Genomic DNA, 12,986 nt, shown 5'->3' with positions numbered 1-12,986 from the left:
CTTGGAGGGAAACTTGCAGGTGGTGGTGTTCCCATGTATGTGCTACCCTTGTCCTTCTAGTTGGTAGAGGTTGCGGGCTTGGAAGGTGCTGTCTAAGGAGCCTTGGTGCATTGCTGCAGTGCATCTTGTAGATGGTACACACTGCTGCCACTGTGCATCGGTGGTGGAGGGAATGAATGTTTGTAGATGGGGTGCCAATCAAGTGGGCTGCTTTGTCCTGGATGGTGTCGAGCTTCTTGAGTGTTGTTGGAGCTGCACCCATCCAGGCAAGTGGAGAGTATTCCATCACACTCCTGACTTGTGTCTTGTAGATGGTGGACAGGCTTTCGGGAGTCAGGAGGTGAGTTACTCGCCGCAGGATTCCTAGCCTCTGACCACAGTATTTATATGGCTACTCCAGTTCAGTTTCTGGTCAATGGTAGCCCATAGAATGTTGATAGTGGGGGATTCAGCGATGGGAATGCCGTTGAATGTCAAGGCGAGATGGTTAGATTCTCTCTTGTTGGAGATGGTCATTACCTGGCACTTGTGTGGCACGAATGTTACTTACCACTTATCAGCCCAAGCCTGGATATTGTCCAGGTCTTGCTGCATTTCTACACGGACTGCTTCAGTATCTGAGGAGTCACGAATGGTGCTGAACATTGTGCAATCATCAGCGAACATCCCCACTTCTGACCTTATGATTGAAGGAATGTTATTGATGAAGCAGGTGAAGATGGTTGGGCCTAGGACACTACCCTGAGGAACTCCTGCAGTGGTGGCCTGGAGCTCAGATGATTGACCTCCAACAACCACAACCATCTTCCGTTGTGCTAGGTATTACTTCAGCCAACGGAGGGTTTTCCCCCTGATTCCCATTGACCTCAGTTTTGCGAGGGCTCCTTGATGCCATACTCAGTCAAATGCTGCCTTGATGTCCTGGTCGAATCATCGTTGCAGCCTGCTGTTGGCTGTCAGAACTGATTTATTCCTATCTCAACTCTATTTTATCTCCCCTTGTTCATTCTCTTCAGACCTACATATGTGGCTCTTATTGTGCCCTCCATCACTTTAACAGTTTCCAGTGACTGAAATCTCTCATCCCTGCAACCATTCTTGTAAAACATTTCTGCAGCGTATCCAATGCTTTCACATCCTTCCTTCACATGCTGCTCAAAACTGGACACAATGCACCAGTTGAGCCCAAACAAGTGTTTTTTTTTTTAAGTTGCACTATAACTTCCTTGCTTTTGTACTCTATGTTCATATTTATAGAGCCCAAGATCCTGTATGCCTTAATAATCAATTTGTCAACCTGCTCTATGGCCTTCAACAGTCTGTGCCTTCCAACCTTTCAACCATTAGAGCTCACTCTGCTCCTGAACCCTTTAGAATTGCACCCTTCATTTTCTATCACCGCTCCTCATTCTTCCTAAGAAAATGTATCACCTCAGCTTCTCTGCATTAAATTTCATCTGCCACATATCTGCCCATTCAACCAGCCTCTTGATACCGATCACCATTCTCCTCGCAGATTACAAACTTCCATGTTTTTTTTTCATCAGCAAATTTTGGAATTATTCTGTGTGCACTAAAGCCTTAATCATTAATATATATGATGAAAAGCATTGGTCTTGGTACTGACGCTTGGGGAATCCCACTTTACAGTTTCCACCAGTGTAGAAAAAAACAACCATTAACCACTATTCTCTGTTTCCTGTCACGCAGCCAACTTCATATCCATGTTGATAATGTCCCTTTCATTCCATGGGCTTCAAGTTTGCTGAAGAGGGGAAATGAAAGCAGATTTAAAGGAAAGAGAGGGAGAACACCTAAAGAGAGAGAACTGTTTACAATATTGGCCAACATGGGGATCAGGAAGAGAAGTTGGGGGATCAGCAGTTTAGTGGAAATAGGATTGAGAGAACAGAAGGTGGGCCTCATGGTCAAGATAAGCTCAGAGAGGGCATGAGGGGAGATCGACGAAAAACTATAGAGAGGTGTGAGCTCAGAGCTAGGGCAGGGGAGCATTATGGGAAGTTTGGCCAGGTGGTCCAGTGGGAAGGAGTGATGTGATTGAGGCAGCTGATCAGACAAAGTGACAAAAAAGTCGATGGGATTCTCTCGCATATTGTTGGAGATAACTGTGGAGGGGAGAGGAGAAAGAGGTTTAAGAAGACTGTTTGCACGGGGCTTATTTTTGCATTCCAAGATGATCCTGAAAGAATGAGCATTATTAGCAGATGACAGCAGGACCCGACAATGGTCCAGCCAGATCTGACAGTGGGTGGATAAACCAGTCGTCTGCCATATCCCTTCAAGTCTGCATCACTTGGGCTTAAGGGAGTAGAGATGAGGGCCAGACCAGTGGAAACAGCCAAGCTGAGAAAGACTAATCTTTTTACTGGGGACTAGGGCATCAAAAGTGGAGGTGAGGGTGTGGTTGAGCAAATGAGTAGCTGCAGAAATATTGTGGCAAATGGAGGGCCATGGGCTAGTTATTTACAATTTTGAACGTGTTGTTGTATGTATATAGGAAAATTATTTATATTGCTATATCGGCAAGTATTTAGGACCCAGTCCATCGTTTTTGAGCCAGGTTTCTGTCACCATCACAACATCATACTCCTACATGAACATTGGTGTTGCAGCTTAACAGCCTTATTTACTACACTTCATATGTCTACATACATGCACTGATATTTGGACATTATTGTAATCACTCTTAATTTGAATTGGCCTATTTCTGACTCTGGAGCGAGCTGTCTCTCCCAATCATTTGTGTTCCTAGTTTCTCCTTTCTAATCCAGCATTCTGGTGCCCATTCCCCTACCAAATTAGTATACCCTCCCCAACAGCGGTCGTAAACCAACCCCTGAGCAGATTGATCCAGGATCTGCTGTGGTTCAGCCCATGCATCCTTTATAGGTCCCACCTGCCTCAGAACCAGTCCCAAGGTCTCGGGAATATCAAACCCTCCCTGCTACACCATCTCTTCAGTCACATGTTCATTTGCACTATCCTCCTATTTGTATATTCACCAGCGTGCGGCACTAAGAGAAATCCAGAGATTACTAACTTACAGGTCTTGCTTTTTAGCCTCTTTCCTAGCTCCATAAAATATGCCTGCAAATCCAGATCCAGCCCTCTTTCTGTGTATGTCACCGTTACCCATATGGACCACGATGTCTGGCTGTGCACCTGCCCCCTCAGAATACTCGGCCACTGCTCAGTAACATCCTTGGCTTTGCACCAAGGAGACAACATGCCATCCTGGATTCTGGCTCCAGAAAACGCCTGTCTATTCCTCTAACTATAGAATTCCCTATTAGTATTACTTTCCTAATCTTTTAACCTTTCATCTGCCCCGTTGTATAGGTCAGCCACCGGTGGAGCCGTGGACTTGCTTCTGGCTGCACTCCCCAGAGAAGCCATCACCCTCGCATGTATTGATATCTGAATACGGGTTGGAGAGCGTGATGCACTCGGGGGACGCCTGAACTACCTGTGTTGTCCTGTTTGACTGTCTGGCAGTCACCCATTTCCGTTCTGACCGCAAACCCTCAAGCTGTGAGGTGACCACCGCTAGAAACATGGTATCCACGTAACCCTCAGCCTGTGGCTGCACAACAGTGATGCCGGCTTCTGTTCAAGTTCTGACTCCTGGAGCTTGAGCTCCCCAAGCCGATTGCACTTCCTGAAAATGTGGTTGTCCACGACAAGAGAAATAACCTGGAGTTCCCACATGGGGGAGGTTGTGCTTCTGACTTAACGGAGGAGTCCTGCCATGCCTTATTTCTTGGAATGCTAGTTAACTTACCAGCAATAAAATCCAACACTTTAAAAGCAAACTTATGATTTAAAACTTAACATCTCACTTTTTTTCAAAGCCTATTTGAATTATCCCAATCCTTTCCTGAGATTTTCGACCCTTACCTCAATACTCACCCTATATGCTGATCTCATTTCCCTTGGGTTCTGCTGCTCCTTCCTCTCCAGACTGACTCTGACCTCAGCCTGATGTCACTCGTTCCATTTCTGCCTGTCCTCCTCCCAGTCATGCCTGCTCTGTCACCGCGCCTTTTATCCCACTCTGCTCTCGCTCAGCTCTCCTGGTCTCAATTTCAGATCATAACCTCATTTTGATTTGTGTTTTTGCTTTTGGTTTTGTTTTGCGGAAGCAGCTGTCGGTAATGATTCTACTTTCTCAGTTATATCTCCTCTAGACACATCCTTTATTTCCTTACTTGTCTCATCATCACCACATCTGGCCTTGCACAATGATCCCTTTTGCAACACTGAGGGTAGTGCTACACTGTTGGAGGTATGGTCTTTTCGGTGAGACATTAAACTGAGACTACATCTGCCTTCTTGTGTGGACATATAATATTTCAACCCATGTAGGAATTAAATTAGGAAAACAACGAGAGGGCAAGGATTTTTATAACTGCATGAAGATCAAGAGGATAACTAAAAAAAAGAGAAAGGCCTATTAGGAACCTTAAGGGTCGTCTTTGTGTGGAGGTGGTCTGCATTGTTACTGTTTTTAGTGAATATTTTGTGTCTGTTTCCACAAAATGGTGGGGTGATATAGACATTGGAATCAGGAAGGAGGAGTGTGCAATGTGAGATCAAATTTACATGGTGGACATTAATAGAACTGAGTATCAAGGATGTGATATAATGTGTGCAACTGCTATTCCACCTATTTTGTGTCCCTCGATGTCCAATTTCACCCCTGGGATGTAAAACTGTAGTCGCGTGTAGCCCGGTCCAGGAGGCGGATTCCTCTTCCAGAAGGATGTTCGTGAAATTCTCCATTAACTTTCATGATATTTTTTTCTCTGATGGTAACTATCAAATTCCAGATTTACTTAATTCTCAATTTACTGGGGTGGAACTGGAATCACACCCTCTGGATTGTTAGTTAGCGATGTGACGTATTATACTACTTTGCCATCTAGATTATCATAAACAAGAGATATAATGCATTTCTTCAAACATTACAGACCTGAATTTATTCAGCTACTAGGCACCGCTATCGAAAACAATTTGAAGAATTACGGATCTAATAAACCACTTTGATTCACTGTCAATGTGGGAAATCCAGCAGGTCTCCCGAATAAATCAACAGATATCCTGTTCGGTAGCTTTGGCTGATGGAGGAATCTTGACACTAGGAGAACTCCCTCCTCTGCTTTGAAAACTCCATTAGATTTTTAGTATTTAGATGTATTCATTATTGACAGAGCTGGATTTAAAATCTCACCTGAATGGTGCAACCTCTCCCTAAAATGCAGGGCTTCCAGAATGAGGGCCTATATTTTGCCTCCAAACCAGAATTTTGCAACTCTGATGTGAGGGAGCTACCAACTAGATAAAGTAGATTAAAAATAATTCATTTGAAAGCTATTTGTAAGGTTTCAATTCATTAGTCTCAGTTACCACAATGTTATTGGTGCCATCTTGTTTTTTAAAGACCCATAGAATCAAATAATTTTACATTACAGAAGACCATTTGGTCCATCACGCCTATGCTGGATCTTTGAAAGAGAAATGCAATTAGTCCCACTCCTCTCCTCTTTCCTCTACCACTGTTTTTTAAAATTATTTTTCAAGTGTATACCGATTTCCTTTTAAACATGCTATTGAATTTTCTCCCAGCACCCTTTGAGGCAGCGCATCCCAGATAATGAGAAAATAACAAAACAGCATCAACACCAACATCAGCATCAGACAAAGACTTGCAGGTTGATAGGTAAATTGGCCATGGTAAAATTGCCCCGAGTGTAGGTAGGTGGTAGGAAAATTAAGGGAAGGTGGGGATGTGGTAGGGAATATGGGATGAGTGTCGGATTAGTATAAATGGGTCAGCACAGACTCAGTGGGCCGAAGGGCCTGTTTCAGTGCTGTATCTCTCTATGACTCTATAACAAAATACTCTGCATTTACACCCTGGATGTTTGGCCGCAATCTTATGAATCTGAACCACCCAATCTAATGAATGTATAATTCTTAACTGTTTAACGAAAATGTACGTGACAATCGTATTGAAGTCCAGCTGCCTGATATCCTGCATATTTCCAGCAATTTCTGTTTTTTAATTAACGTAAGTATTTGGTGATTACTTCTGTTATGGCCGACCATTCCAGTCAAAGCCCCCAATCAAAATATATGATTCAGATTGAGGTGGGAGAAATGCACTGTTAATTCAATCCCGTCCCTCCACAGATCGCCTAACATATCCTTTTAACTTTCCAAATTAAAGACCCAGCCAAATTGTACCATCTATTAACCCCCGAATGAGGCTAACCAAACCAGTTGTCTTTAAATCAACAAATTAACTGCTTAATTAGAGCAAACTAATTTCTTAAACATTACTCAGGCATAAACAACATTTAAAATAGAAAAAATGAGTCCTTGCAAATTTACAGTCCAATGTTGCTTTAAGTCCTCACAACCAGCCAATGGGGAAAAAGGTTCTTCAACAGTAGGACAGTCCGTTGTCTAATTCCAGCAGTAAGTCATGCTTTCCTTCTCCAGTGAATTTCAACAATTAACGACTGGCAAACATTTTTAAATGAATCAATTTGACTTTAGAATTTTTGAGGGATGAAAGATTGCCACAGTCTAACTTCCCTTCCTTCAGTTTAAATTATCAGGTATCTCTGATTTGGCTTGACTTTTTATTAGAATTTTGAGCAATAATATTAAATAAACAGACTAAATTCTCTTCCTCCAGCTTAAATAGGCTGAGAGCTCTCCTTTCAGGTGCTAACACACAGCTGTCTATCTGTGACTCCTGTTAGAGACAGACTGTTTGCCCTATAAGCCAGTTCAAAATTGAATTGTAACAAATGTACCTCTCGATGCTCAGTCCGAGTGGCTGGAGTCAAGGTAATGAGAATGCATCCTTTGTATAGCAGTCTCCGAATGTCTGTATCCAAGGCAGTGAGAATGCAGTCTTCGACTCAGTCTTTAGAGCTTGCTACCTTAAAGCAGTACAGTTCTTTTATAGCCTTAAAGGCACACCGCATTCCTCCCTGAAAAAAAATTACAGGATCACAACACCTCCACCCCTGGCGGAATGAAACACCATTCCCGGAATGTGTTTCATTGCAATGGGTAAAAAAAAAAATACAAATTGAAGAAAATGCTAACATTTTTTTCCACATTTACAGGCATATACTTTTCTAAAATGTTAAGACGATAGCAACAAGTTCCACCAGAACATTTCGGCTTTAAATTTTCAAAAGGTTGTCCCAATTAACCCATTTTTAAATTTTCAAGCATAGTCTTCCAATTGCTTCGTGTTTCCCTTTCCAGCATCCCGATTGTCCATCACCTCAACAAGATGAACTGTACAGTTAGAAGCACTGACCACTACTGGGTTTACTATTCTCTGAAAAGTTTCTCGAGTACCCATTAACCTATGTGGCATCACTTGACATTGGAAAACCCTGTCTAGTGTAACAGAAGCCGATTATTCTTACCCTGGGGTGTCAAACGAATTTGACAGTATTCCTCCAACACATCTGTCTCTTTAAGACATATTGTGTTGCCCACTCTGGCCGTGCAGTATTTTAAATAAGAATTTTGGTAGGAGTCTGCCTTCTTTACCACAGTGACTTTTCTAGAGTCTATGCAAGTTTGAGCTGACCCACCAGGTTTAGACATCAAGACCATCTGGGAATTGCATCTGTCCTGACTAAGTTCAACTAAGCTGCCTTTCAGCATGCATTGTACCTCTGCTTCCACTTGGGCCTGTCTGTCTGGACCTAAGCGACAAGAATGTTGTTTCAAAGGAATGACTCCCCTTATACCCACATCATGTATGGCTAAGGTTGTACATCCTGGCTTATCCCTACAAAATGTTTTGAAACGTTGTGAAAACCCTGGTTAGGACTTCATGCTTGTTTTGCCTCTAAGTGTAAAAGCCTATAATTTAATGTTCCTAGTCATTCTGTATTCGCTAATTGGATAGTTGGAGGTTCAATCTGAGAATTTCCTAGGCCTGCTTCTGCCTCATCCTCACTATCCTTTTTTTTCTCAACAGTCCCGATTACCTGACATACCTGTACTGGCTTATCCTCCCTCCTGTGGTAATATTGTTTGAGTGTATTAATGTGACACAACTAGTTTTTTCTTCTGGCGATTAGGGGTATCAATCAAGTAATCTACCTTACCCACTCTTTTCATCACTCTATATTGACCACTGAACCATGCTTTTAATGGTTCTCCCTGTGATGGTAACAACAGTAATACTTTATACCCTGCTGTTATGGTAGGTTGTGATTTTCCCACCATTTGACAGGTATGGCACGCCCTACAAAATTGGCTCACATCCTTTGTAAGACCTGGCCAGTAATAATGTTTGCTTATGTGTGATTTGGTCTTCCAAACTCCCCTATGTCCTGCAAAAGGAATGTCGTGTGATAACCTTAATAATCCTTGTCGATATTTAGGTGGTACCACTATCTGTAAAACAACTATCCAGTCTTCATTGGCAGGTGTATGAGTCAGTCTCCATTTCCTCCTCAAAACCCCGTTTGCCATATAAATTTGCCTTCCAGAATTCCTTTCACCTCAGCTTCTGACAGAGCCATCTGTGCTATTTGGTATATCCCTGGATCAGCTTGCTGTGCTGCAATGATAGTTGATCTGTTAAACTTCTCATTTGGATTATCTAAACCCCCAAATAAGTTTTCAGATACTTGACTATCTATTTGTGGTGCCCCTTTTACCTCCGACAATGGATCCTGTTTAGCCATTGCTCGGGTAACTACACATGCAGGAAATATTCCCAGAACTTGCTCCTGCATTTGCTCTGTTTCCTTAATTTCACTTGGTTCCTCTGTAACTCTAGGAGAAACTGATACTTTTGATCCAGCCAAATCTCTTCCTAGGAGAAGACAATTCCCTTTACTGGTAAACTGTGGACAACAACTACAGTTACTATCCCAGATATTCAGTCACTCTCTAGGTGTACAGGTATACATTCTCCATCATTTCCATTAATTAAAACTTTAGCGTTCAAGGTGATCTCCGGTGGAAACCTCATATCTTTCCCCAGCAAGAGAGTTTGGGTTGCTCCTGTGTCCCTTAGTATAATGATATGTTTTCCTGAATCACTTACAGGATATGGAATTACTCTCCCCTTTGACAAAAAATCACTATAACTCTCAGGTATGTTATTCTTAACTTCTACACTCCTTTTAGTTTTAGTATTTGGTTTCACATTCACAGCTGTCATTAAAGCGATAGCCTGGTCTGCTATACCCTCAATCAGAGTCTTTTCTTCTGCACTAACTTTGCATACCCCAACAACAACCTATGGATTTATCTCACAATTTCAGCACTCTGAACGAAGATGACCTGTTTTGTTGCAATGATAACACTTTGGCTTGCAAACCTCACTTCTACCCTCAGCACCTTCCTATCTGACCTGAGGAGGTGACCCTGGGGCGTTCCCAGATGTTCCTTCTTGACCCTGGCTACTTGTTTTCCTTTCACTCTCCCACTTTCTATCCTTTTCGGGTTTATGGGCGGCACAGTGGCGCAGTGGTTAGCACGCAGCCTCACAGCTCCGGCAACCCAGTTCGGTTCTGGATACTGCCTGTGCGCAGTTTGCAAGTTCTCCCTGTAACCGCGTGGGTTTCCACCAGGTGTTCCGGTTTCCTCCCACGGCCAAAGACTTGCAGGTTGATAAGTAAATTGGCCATTGTAAATTGCCCCTAGTGTAGGTAGGCGGTAGGAGAAAGGTGTGGATGTGCTAGGGAATATGGGGTTAATGTAAGATTAGTATAAATTGGTGGCACAGACTCGGTGGGCCGAAGGGTCTGTTTCAGTGCTGTATCTCTAAATAAATAAATAAAATAGGTTGGCTTATTCACAAATTCAAAATTATCAGCAATCTCTGCTGCTTGCCTAGCTTTCAAAACTTTCGGATTATCGATATGAAGGAATGGAGTTTTTAAATCAATTCTCGAAGATTAAAATATGTGGTTTCTGTCTTTTATTGTCCGTATCCAACGGTCAAAAGTAATTTACTTAGGCCTCTCAAATTCTAAATATGTCTGTCCAGCCAATCTCCGTAAGTTCCTAAACTTCATGGACTATCTCACACACAGTGAGAATAGCTATTTTTTGCCATCTCATAATCTGTAGAAGCCTCTTCAGAAAGCATGGCATAAGCTTCATGAGCTCTGCCTACCAGCCTGCCCTGCAGGAGCAATGTCCAGCTTTCTTTCAGCCATTTTATTTCATTTTATTTGGCTATTTTATTCAAAAGATATGAAAATGCCTCCACGTCTCTTTCCTTGAACTTAGGAAGAGTCTGTATAAATTTAAACAACTTCTTGCTGGGTCCTGATCTAAGCTCAGATTCAATCTGCCCATTTTGTCTTAGTGCCATCTCTTTTAACCTAAATTCCCTCTTTTGCTCCCTGTCTTCCAATTAAAATTTTCTTAATTCATTTTCTGCCTCAAGTTTTTTTTTTCATTTCTAACTGAATCCTAGCCAATTCCACTGCTTCACTCTCGGACCTACTACCTTCATGTCTCTTGTATTCCCTTTCTTGTTCCTCATCTTGCCCTTCATCTGCATCATCATCATCTTCTACTAATTCCAGATGTTCAGCTATTATTTCAATTATCTCTGCTTTTTTGATACCTGATTTCAATTCCAACCCCAGTTTCGCTACCAATTCTTTGAATTTGTTTTCAGTTAAAGTCATCAAAGTCACTCAGGGAAACATTCTGCTTTCCCAAAAACTCTGTTGCAACCATAATGCTATAACAATGGTATAGACTGTACCTTATCGTACAAGAGACCTGGTTCTTTTCATTTCTTTGTAATTGGCGTTAGATTTAGATCCCAAAAATCGAGTTTCCAATGGATAAGATCCCAGACTCGGGAGCAATTTATTTATTTTATTTAGAGATACAGCACCGAAACTGGCCCTTCGGCCCACCGAGTTTGTGCCGACCATCAACCACCCATTTATACTAATCCTACATTAATTCCATATTCCTACCACATCTCCACCTTCCCTCAATTCCCCTACCACCTACCTATACTAGGGGCAATTTATAATGGCCAATTTACCTATCAACCTGCAAGTCTTTGGCTGTGGGAGGAAACCGGAGCACCCGGAGGAAACCCACGCAGTCACAGGGAGAACTTGCAAACTCCACACAGGCAGTACCCAGAATTGAACCTGGGTCGCTGGAGCTGTGAAGCTGCAGTGCTAACCACTGCGCCACTGTGCTGCTCCAAATTAATATGATTCCAAACACAGGACCCCAATTTAAATATGTTATCCCAGAGTCACTGTTACAGGCCTATTCATTGCAATGTTCATGCTTCAATTATTGATGCAGCTACTGTTACAGTCCTATTGATTACATACCCATGTTTCAACCATTGATGCAGCCACTGATGCAGGCCTATTCATTGCAATGCTCATTTTCACTGTTACTTTCCTATTTTTGCAATGCTCCAGTTTTAGTTATTATGCAGCCACAATTGTTTATCTTTTGGCCCTATGCCTATTGATGTGTTGGATATGTTATGTAATTGAATCCTTCTTGTTTTTCCCTGTATGTTGTTGAGCAGCCAATTGTTGGCCATTATTACAGTACTAGTGCACATGTGACAGATTTCTCCATTAGAATCCAGAACATTGTTTCAATCCACAATCTTTATGCACTCGCTGCTACACTTCTGCCTTCTGCCTGTTTGCTATATCTTCCTGTTTACTCTGTACTTTCTGTTCCATGGATCACTTTGTGTCGGAGATATTCCTCCATGCATTGCACAGCTGTGTTGTCCACTTCGGGATCAAACTTGTTGGCGAAGAGGTTTTTCTGTTGGATGATCCAGTGGAGATCTCCAGCTCCATATATACAGATCAGATGACGGTACCTTCCTGTGCAAGGTGGATATAAGGCGCCTTTCGCTGTATCACCAGCCTCAAAAGACCACTTCACTGTTCGAGTAAGAACTCTTGGTTTCCCGCTGAGGTGTGTTGGAGTGTATGGAATGGAACCGGGTACCTTGGGCATTCTCTGCAGTGTTGCCCAGATGTGTTCATCGGGACTGTAGGTGTCCTCTGACCACTTGAAAAATGCCTGGATTTCTTTGTTTACAAATAAATTACTCACAAATTCTTTAGTGACCAGAATGTATGCACTGCCCACAAATATGGGGCTGCTTAGAGGAGGGGGGCTCTTCTTTTGATTGGTTAACTTCAGAGTCTCGTTGACATCATGATGAAATTGCCACCGTCTCTGAAAGACAAAAAAGAGTAATGGATTCTCATGGTCCAACTTCATTCTCATTTTCCCAACACCTCACCATCAGCAGCAATAACAATGAGTGTTTATGGCTTCAATTATAGAGACATAAACATACAGTCATTTTGGCACTGAGGCAGGCCATTCGGCCTACCAGCTCCATACTGGCTTTCTGTAGATCAATCCAGTCAGTTTTATTAACCCATTCTATCCACCACCCTCGTAGACAGCGAGTTCCAGGTCGTTACCACCCACTGCGGTAAAAGATCTTCTAAACATTTCCCTCTGTATCTCTTGCCCAAAATCATAAATATGTTCCCTTAGTCCTTATATGATCAGATAATTGGAACAGCTTTCCTTTGTCTGCCTTATCTAAATCTGACATAATCTTGCATACCTCTATCAAATCACCTCTCTAAATCAAAATTGGTGTCTTCAATCTGCATATAGACTGGGCAAACTGAATGAGCACTAATACTGTGGAGGACGAGTTTCTGGAGTGTGCTAGGGATGGTTTTCTAGAGCAGTATGTTGATGAACCTACTAGAGAACAGGCTATTTTATATCGAGTATTATGTAATGAGAAAGGGCTAATTAATAATTTTGCTGTAAAAGCACCTTTAGGGATGAGTGATCATTATGTGATAGAATTTTACATTATATTTGAAATTGAGGTATTTCAATCTGAAACCGGGGGTTAAATTTGA

General features: G+C 42.2%; 1 protein-coding gene across 1 annotated transcript in view; it reads right to left on the bottom strand.

The window, feature by feature from the left end:
* Positions 1–11,185: 11,185 nt before the first annotated feature.
* LOC137385106 (beta-1,3-galactosyl-O-glycosyl-glycoprotein beta-1,6-N-acetylglucosaminyltransferase 3-like) overlaps positions 11,186–12,986 on the bottom strand; it is a 50,478-nt gene continuing 48,677 nt past the window's right edge. Inside the window, exon 4 of the mRNA XM_068059875.1 lies at positions 11,186–12,273. Coding sequence (XP_067915976.1) covers positions 11,740–12,273 — 534 coding nt within the window. The 3' untranslated portion in view covers positions 11,186–11,739. The remainder of the gene's footprint in view (positions 12,274–12,986) is intronic.

The sequence above is a fragment of the Heterodontus francisci genome, chromosome 28, assembly GCF_036365525.1.
Source record: "Heterodontus francisci isolate sHetFra1 chromosome 28, sHetFra1.hap1, whole genome shotgun sequence".
NCBI lineage: Eukaryota > Metazoa > Chordata > Chondrichthyes > Heterodontiformes > Heterodontidae > Heterodontus > Heterodontus francisci.
This window is presented reverse-complemented; position numbering and strand designations above follow the sequence as displayed.